This window comes from Parus major, chromosome 1A (assembly GCF_001522545.3).
Source record: "Parus major isolate Abel chromosome 1A, Parus_major1.1, whole genome shotgun sequence".
NCBI lineage: Eukaryota > Metazoa > Chordata > Aves > Passeriformes > Paridae > Parus > Parus major.
The window spans coordinates 49206031-49214959 of record NC_031773.1 but is presented as its reverse complement, the minus strand read 5'-3'; the positions used below and the strand labels follow the sequence as shown (position 1 = coordinate 49214959).

At 51.4% G+C, this 8929-nt stretch overlaps 1 protein-coding gene across 1 annotated transcript; it reads right to left on the bottom strand.

The window, feature by feature from the left end:
- Nucleotides 1-313: 313 nt before the first annotated feature.
- On the bottom strand, nucleotides 314-8917 carry ELFN2 (extracellular leucine rich repeat and fibronectin type III domain containing 2). The gene has a single exon (XM_015629539.1). The coding sequence runs from the start codon at nucleotides 8574-8576 to the stop codon at nucleotides 6150-6152; it is 2427 nt and encodes an 808-aa protein (XP_015485025.1). The 5' UTR covers nucleotides 8577-8917; the 3' UTR covers nucleotides 314-6149.
- Between the last annotated feature and the right edge of the window lie 12 nt (nucleotides 8918-8929).

The following is an 8929-nucleotide window of genomic DNA, read 5'->3' as shown; positions in this document are numbered from 1 at the left end:
CCATCCCATCCCATCCCATCCCGTCCTGTCCCCTCCCCTCCCGTCCCGTCTCATCCCATCTCATCCCATTCCACAAGTCTGGAACAAATGGACTCAGAAGCAGCTTTTCATAGTTTTTGCTTGTTGATTTTTTTTTTTAGGTTTTTTGTTGGTTTTGGTTTTTTTTTTTAAATAAGAAATTTATTGCAAATATAGAAATTGATTTTCTCCATACAGGAATCTCCGAGTTGAGGAAAAACGATTTCGTGCCATTCAGTTTTAAAACAGGAAAAGAAGGAACGAGAGGAAAAAAAAAGAAAGAAAAGAACAAGAAAGAAATGCAATTCTAAAAGAAGAAAAGAAAATAATTTTTTTAAAAAAAGAAAAAAGTAAAGAACGTAACTCCAACTTAAATTTGTCCATACACAACCGGGGGGATCACAGGGTTGTTACGGAAGGAGGAACACCAAAGAGGCCACAAGGAGCCAGTCCCAGCAGCTGCCTCCCAGGCCCTTCCTTACATTCAAGGGCTGACACCCCCTTCTCTGTGCCTGGCAGCTGCCCGCCCCTTCCCACCCCCTCACCCCAGACGCTGTGCTTGTGGATGGACCAGCCGTACCAGCCCTGGAGGGTCTGGCCTGACCCGGACAGACTCTTCCTCTTCCCCCCAGGGAAGGTGGAGAGCAGGCGGTGGGGACAGGCCACCCAGGAGCAAGGCCTCACAGTGGCGGTGGTAGTTATGGGGGAGGCAAAGGCCAAGCCGAACGCGCGAGGACAGGGCATACGGAGGGGGACCGTAAAGGGGGGAAAAGGGAATTTAACCCCTGGTGGGGCAAGGAGGAGAAGGAGTGGGAGGAGAGGGAGAAGGAGAAGCCAGGCAGAAGATGCCCTCTCTCCACTCAGGGACGGGGTGGGTTGGGGCAGCCCTGCAGACAGCTGCCCTGGTAGGACGGCCAGGGAGAGGTACGGAGACACCTCCCCAGAGTGCGTAGGGGACAGTCAAGGGGAGGCAGACCAAGAACACCCCTCACAGTACAAGGCCAAAGCGGCTGAGGGATAGGGTTGGGAATGCGTGCGTGTGTAGGGGGGGATGCAACAGACGCTCCCCTCTGCCCCTTCTTCAGGGAAGGACCCAAAAACACCTGCTCAGATGGGGTGAGCAGGGCACGGCTCAGGTGGGGCAGGCTCCACCAGCCCTACAAGAAGCCCCCATAGCCTGGTGGGGGTGGCACAAAGTGTCCGTCCCGCACCAAGCCACCCTGAGGAGGCTCCCTCCTGCTCAGACGGTGGGACAGCAGCAGGCTGGCTCTAGAAAGAGGACACAGATCCATGAGGCTCTTCTTTACTGCAGCTTGTGCGGAAGGAGGTGGTGATGGTGGAAGGGATGTTCTCCAGGCTCCTGGAGGCTGTGTGTCCTTCCTGACACAGCTCAGCTTTCCAGTCAGCAACAAGCATGGAAAATGTGCTTTTGGGGCCCTGGGTCCAGCTCCTACCCACATGGCAGCTGCCCACCCTGCAGCACTGAGCTCTGCCCTACAGAGAGGGGTCACAGCTCATCATGAAGTCTGCCCAGATGTTTTTCTCCAGGCACTGCTGACTTACACCTCACCTCCTCTCAGAGAGCTTCACCCCTGCACTCAGTCCTTTTCCTTGCTGTTCCCTTTGTCCCTTCATCATCCCATTCTTTCCACTGTAGCCATCTCTTCCCCAGGTCCTTCCAGCCTGTCCCTCCTCTACACCTTCTCCATCTCCCTCTACCTGTTACCTCCTTTCCTCACCACTCCTTGGTCCCATCATACCTTATTCACCCCTACTGTGTCTGTCCCTCCTCTCTCTCAGCTCCTTTTCCACCTTCCTCCTGCATCTTCCCCTCCTTCCTTCAAGCCTGCCAGGCAGAGCCTCCTCCAGCAAGGCAGGCTGATTAGCATTGCAAACACACAGAGGCCTCCTCAGCCCGACATAATTCTTCATTTGTCAGTCATGAATATTTCACACCTGCCTCAAGAGGGATTTATTCAGCATGGAAGAGTGGGGAGGGGGAAAAGAGAACATGGTACTGCAGCATAAACTGGGGCAGCACCAGCAGATATGGGAAAGAGCTCTGCCCCACAGGAACAGCTTGCCTAGAGTCCCACCTTCATTCTCCTGGGTGCAAGACCCCAGCCCAGGCTTCCTCCCCAAGGCTGTTCTTGGGGCTAGAGGGCAGGTCTGCACCCAACTTCATTCTTCACCCTCCACAATTTCCAGTGAGGTGAACTAAATCCCTGTTTTCTCTTCCAATACTTACCAAGCCAGAAATAAAGTGTGAAAGGGTTTGGTCTTGGTCTGGCCCCAGAAGTCCACTTTGCCCTGGGAGAAGGCAGAATTGAGGGACTTGCCAAAGCCAAGACATAGAGGTCTTAGAAACATCAGGCAGTCTCTCCACACTTTTTCCCAACAAAGAGGTTTTTGAGGTTTCATCATGCCCTGCCCTCTGCCAGGGCCAGCCAGGGGAGAGAATGCATAGGACAGACCTAATCCAGAAGTCTACGCAATCAATAAGAGAAAGGTGGTGGGAGATCTTCTAAGTGATTGCAACTAGCTCCACATCAAGTTTTCACTATCAGAGGTTTCCCTTCAGCTAAAGCACTCCACATTCCCTCAAGAATAACCTTGATTTTTGGGAAAGAGCAACCAGGACAAAGGGAGAGTAGTGACCATTTCTCTTACAAGATCTATCTTGACAGGCTTCACTCCTGTTCCTCAATAACTAGGAGAAATGTTGGCCACTAGAAAGAGCAGGCCTTTGGTATATAACACATACCCCTTTACACGTATGACCATGAAAAGCAGCTGAGAGACCACATTTGGAGCAAGGGAAAGGGGGACAATGGAAAGAAAAAGGAATGAGGTTTATGGGCTGATTGGGTTGGGTTCTCTTTGGGGTATGTTCCCTCTCAAACTGGTAGGAGTCTCTCATAAAATCACATCAGGGATCAATGAAAGGAGCAGAGAAAACAGGGACAAGGACAGGAGAGACTTGGAGGGAGGAGGTTAAATTCCAACAAACTGGCACATACACAACAGGTGTTTGCTCAGAAAAATACAGTAAAGTTGTCATGCAAATAGAACGTTAAATCTGCTTTCCTCCAACAGGGCTGGCATCACTTTGTGAGCCCTCATCCTGAGGGAGGAAGCAGGACAAAGAAGAAGGGAGGAGGAAGGAAGGTGAGACACTTTGTTCCCCTTCCTTGCCCTCTTCCTCCCACAGAACAGTCCATCTTGTGCAAACTTCATCCAATGGTTTGAAATGTGGGGTACAGCTGAGAGAGAAATGGCTTTTCCCTCCTATCCAGCCTTACCCCCACCAGAGAAAAAAGAAGGGCCTGATGATAGCTGTATCCATGACCTCTCTTTTCTGCCTCATTGAGGTGTTGAGGGGAAAAAGCATAAACCTTTACAGATTAATGCTCCCCCTTTAAGTATTAACTAAGCAGAACTGCTTACAAGAACACACAGCAGAAAAGCACAGGGAGGGAAGAATTGGGGAGAGGAACAAGACTCCATCCCCCCTTGCCTGTCATCCCCCTTTTCCTGTCCCATTCTGCATCACTGCCATTAGTCTTTTCTGCTTGGATAGTTGCCATGCTGGAAGACCACTGAGCCTGCTCCGTGTGGTGGCTGGGGAGGTCTCTGTTGTGCCTAGGCATCTCTCACAGCTTTTACCTGTCTTGGTTTGCTGCACAGTCCCAAAATGGAGGGACACTTGCCAGCAGTGATGTGACTGGCCGTTGTGACTTCCCTTCATCCTACTGCACACAGGTGCACACACACACCCCTTCTTCTTGGTAGGATTGACTTTTTCTGTGTGGAGTCAGTCCCACAAACACCTCTGGACTCAAGGCAAAATAATGCTTTGACTGTGGGAAAGCAGGCTGACAGTGAAAAGTCTGAGGCAATGGGGTCAGGACCTGGCTTAGGATTGTTACCATCAGCATCCCTATAAGGAAGAAACTCCACAGATCTTCACAGGTTTACACTTTGGGGATACCTGCTCTGGTTTTTGTGCACCAGACTCTGCCTACTGCTCCCCCTCACTTACAGAAGGTGAAATTGTCATCTGTGGCATAGAAGCCAGCTCTCACAGCTGGCATTGCTACTACCTGGCAGATAACAGGCAAGTTCTCTGCATGCAGCATGTAAATCCCTCCTAGAGAAGCTCCTACATCCTCATTTTTCTCCCAGGGCCCCCAAAAACACTGGGTCTTCTGAGGAGCACCTCAGACTACTTAGGGGGGACCAACATAACATAGGCCTTCACCCTCATCCTGACAGAGGTGAACTATGGTCAAGTGCTGGGCAGATCATGGAGAGGAGGCTCCATGATTAAGTGCTGCATAAAGACATGTTCAGCAGGCAGCACTCCTGCCTGACAGAAAAACCTCGGGGGAGATGGTGCCAAGATTGTGCTTTGTTGGGTTGCTCAAAAATGGGACTAGGTGGAGAGGGCAGTAGGCTCATTCCCAACTCTGTGACAGACCTTCTACCCAAGAGGCAGAGGTTGGGACCTAGCAAATGCAACTGGGATTTTGTCAAGAGATGAAAGGACCCCTAAGAAAAGTTTGTCACACCTGTGAGGAGGTGGAGGATTTAGGAGATGATATGTTGCTCTCACTCTCACGAGGGCCTCTAGGTAGTCAAAGGAATGCTGCCACCCACATGTTGGTGTCCTCTTCTACCCCGGAACACACAGTGCACTCAAAAAGGGAACTGCTTCCAGGCCATCCTCCTTGGGCTACTCACAGGCCCACATTCTCACATCCCATTTGTTCCCTGTGCTCCTGTCTTCACCCTAGGATGCCCCCTGTTCATGCCAGAATGTCCATAGCCTATACAAGAGAAAGACACTTTGTGAGGCCAACACAGTGAGAGAAGCAACTAAAATCCTGTTCTTCACATTCACCTGGAATTGAGGAGGTTGGATGATGCTCTTCTCATGGACACCCACCCCACAGCCCATGGTGCAAATCAGTTGGGAAGAGCTGCAGAAGCTTCATGGAGAATTTGTTCTGCTAGATCCTCTCCAGGTCCCCTCCTCATGGCAAGGGGGAACATGAACATAGAGCATTAAACTGACTGCACAAGTCACAGCATAGGCGTGTGTGGCGAGGAGGACCTCTGACCTGTAACACTCATGAAGAGATGGGAACCCTATACACCTCTGAGAGACCAGACCTTCCTGCCTTCCTCCACCGCTCCTTGAGGACCTGGCTTGCCATGCCAAAGAGAACATTTCTCCACCAACTGGGAGAAAACTGGCTCTGAGAAGGCCTGGAGAATGCCTGTCCCTCCAGAATTGCTGGTGTTCATCAGCAGCAACATGGCAGGATAAGGGAAGGAGGAAGAGCAGCAAGAGCACAGAGCCTGTTATATGGCAGGTCCTACCTGCCTTGGTTCTTCACATCTCTTCTTCCTCTGAGGAGGACGGAGGTTTGTGAAGTATCTAGACAGGAAGTTCCAGCCTAGGGACCCTTAACAGAGAAGGACAGGGAAGAGCAAAGGAAAAGAAGGGAGAGAACTTCTTCCAGAAATTCCCACCTGTCTTGGAAGGGAACAGGAGAGAGAGAAAAGCCTCCACTGCTAAAGAAAATGAGGGGGAAAGTTAGTGATGGAAGATTTGGCATAGCACGTGTACAAGGTGGACAAGGAAGCTTTCTAAACCAAAGTCCTTCCCTCCCACCCAAAAGAAAAATCAGCCTTCAACAGGAACAGAAAGATGAAAAGTTCACAGCTGAGTTTCATGCCCAGTGAGTGTCCATCCCTGCCCTTCTCCTGCCACCACTGACACCCACTCCCAGGCCACCCACCCACACTCCAACGTTGTTACCACAGTGTCAGAGCAGGACGCTCTTCCCAACCATCAGTGGGCAGAACAATGGTCCCCGTAACACAGTAGAGACAATTCGGTGTGTGTGTGAGTGTGTGTGTGTGTGTGTGTGTGAGAGAGAGAGAGTGTGTGTGTGTGTGTCTGTGTGTGTAAGAGTTGTTGTAAACTTTAAGAAAAGGTTTTGTCAGTTTTGTATTTGTCAGGAGTATTTTGTTGTTGGTTTATTTTTCACAGTCAAGTGGCTTTTTTTTTCTGGTTGTTGGAGGGGGGGTCTTGGTTTGTATTGTTTCCTTGTGAGGAAGAGTCACAGCTTCTGCTGAGCAGAGACTCCTTTCCAGTAATCCAGGATGTCATGCAGATCCTCGTCCTTGGCAAATTGAACTTTCTTCCTCAGGGCATGCCCAGCTGCCATGTAAACCTCCTCCCTGTGATGCTTCTTGTAAGGCCGGAATCGCTCCCAGATCTTGTGGGTGCTCTCTGAGGAGTACTCGGGGCTGGAGGAGTAGCCCGAGAAGTAGTGTCTGGGGGAGAGCTGGGAGTACGTGGAGTCTCGCTTGGACCGGGACAGTGGCTTGAGGAACGACACCCGCTGGCTCAAGGTGTCAGCACTTTCCTCATAGTACAGGGCCGGGAAGGAGTGACGGTGCTCGCTGCAATGGTAAGAAGGCTTGACCTCCAAGTGGTGGATGGCGCTCGGAGACACCAAGGGAAGACGATCCAAAGGGCTGTTCAGGGGGCTGCCCTTCTCAATGTATTTGGAGTCAGACTTGCTGAGTGGTGGGTGGTCAGGCACATCCAAGCTGAAGACCTTGGCGCTCTTGATGGAGCCACTAGAGGAGACACTGCAGGTCTTTCTGGCCACAGCAGCGTCAGCACTGAGCTGGCGCTGCAAAGGGTGGTGGGAGCTTTCCTTGTAGGGTGGGGAAAGAAAGCTGGGCCGCTCTAGCCCACTTGAGGAACCAGCTGGGATGGACTGGCACTCAAAGGCCATATCTGAGTCAACACCAGTCCCACCACCCAGGAAAGATGCTGTGTCCAGCTTGAGGGCATCAATACAGTTGTTGATGATCTGGTTGACCTTGTCTACCTCCTTCGCTATAGTAGAGATCTCAGCAGCTGAGCCTTGCCCATTGTCAAGCTCCCTCAGGTCCTCATCTCGCTGCGTTCTCTCCAGCCCATCCCCACCACCAGTCCGCACTTCAATGTAGTTACCTTTAGCGGTGACTTTAGGAGTCTCCATCCCAGCATCTATTGACTTTGATGGGGGCAACTTCTCCCCGATCATGGAAGGGATGGAGGACATCCGTGAGACAGGAATGACAGGTGGCTCACCCAGCTTCTGGGAAGGATGGACCATGGTACTGGTATCAATATCCGATCCATAACGCATTTCCAGAATGGTCTTTTTGACATTGAGCGACTTCTGCTTCTCCTCCTGCATCCTCCGCTTCCGCAGGCAGTAGTACACCACCCCCAGGACAATGACCATCCCAAAGAGGCAACCCAGGGTGGTCATAATATAGTGTGTAGTGGTGGAAGTACTAGAAATAGGATCTTCCCTGCCTTTGCTCCGGGTTGCAAAGGTCAGGCAAGTATGGTTGTAACGCCTGTTGTTGCGGATAGAGGCCACACAGAATGTATAATCAGTGTGGGCCTTCAGCTTGTTGACAGTGACATACTCCTTCTTGCTCTTCAGTGTCGCAATGTCAGAAACGTAGCTGTTGTTGTATTGGACCAGCACATACATCTTACTGTAGGGCATGGGGATGGTGACCATCAGGATGGCTGAAGTGATCGTGACATCATGTAGCTTGATGCTGGGACTGAAGGAGGAGTCAGTGGTGGAAGAGGCTGGCGGCTTGACTGAGAGGAAATCCCCAGGGCTGATGGCTGACCCCTCATCCAGATCTCGCTGGGAGTCAGGGGTGTAAGGAGTTGGGTTGACCCTGGAGAGGGAGGGGATGGTGCCCCCTCTGCACATGGACTGGAAGATGGTGATGGCATTGCGGTTGTGGTGAGGCCGAGGCACCAGAAGCGGATACCCAGCAAACTCCCGCGGAGTCTCACACTGGAGACGGTCATAGTTCTTGGTGACGTTGTTGAAGAGAGCCAGCCAGTTAAGAAAGCTGTAGAGGCTACAGTCACAGTTGAAGGGGTTGCCAGCCAGCTCGCACACCATCAGGTTGCTCAAGCTGGTGAAAGTATTGCCCTCCAGACGGCTGAGGCGGTTGGATGACAGGTCAATGCTAATCAAGCTGGGGCACTCAGAAAAGGCAGTAGGGGTGACCAGCTCAATTAGGTTATGCTGCACAAAGAGGAACTGGAGACGGGCCATGCCCCGCAACATGCCCTCTGTCAGGTTGGTGAGTTTGTTGTAGCCCAGCTGTAGGACCTGGAGGTTTGACTGACCCATGAAAGCCCCATCCTCAATGTAGGAGATTTCATTCTTGGTCAGGTTCAAATCAGTCAGGTTGCCGAAGCGGTTGAGAGAGGAGTAGAGCACCACTTTGAGCTTGTTCTCGTTCAGACGCAGGTCATGCACCGTGCTGTTGATATGCTGGGGGATGGTCTCATAGGGGGGCTGGTTCTGGCTGCAGATGGCCAGCCACACATACCCTTTGTCCCCCTCAATCAGCCAGCAGTCACCTCGCACGGTGCCAGGGGAAAACAAGCAGAGCAGGGCAGCTGCCCACAACCCCAGGCACAGCATGGTCTGCAGTGGTGCCCTCATCAGGATGGGGGAAAAGAAATCCCCAACAAAAATCAACGCCAAATCTCAGGACAACAGCAAAAAGAAACTAGAGGGCGGAAACTCAGGTTTAGCAATGGAAGGGAATGAGCACCCCAGTCCTATCGGATGTCATCACCATTATTTCTTCTTGCCCTCTGGATCAAGCCAGGAGCATGGAGGAAGGGGAACACATGCAATCTTCTTCCAGAACACCCAAAAGCTATGACCATGGATGCTTGTTCTGGAAGGGAACTACTTTGTGCTTCTTTTCTGAACAAAAATTCAGGCCGAGAATAATAAATCTTCTTTGATGCTCATGAGCGACTCACACGCTTTTTCCACTTTTCTCCCCT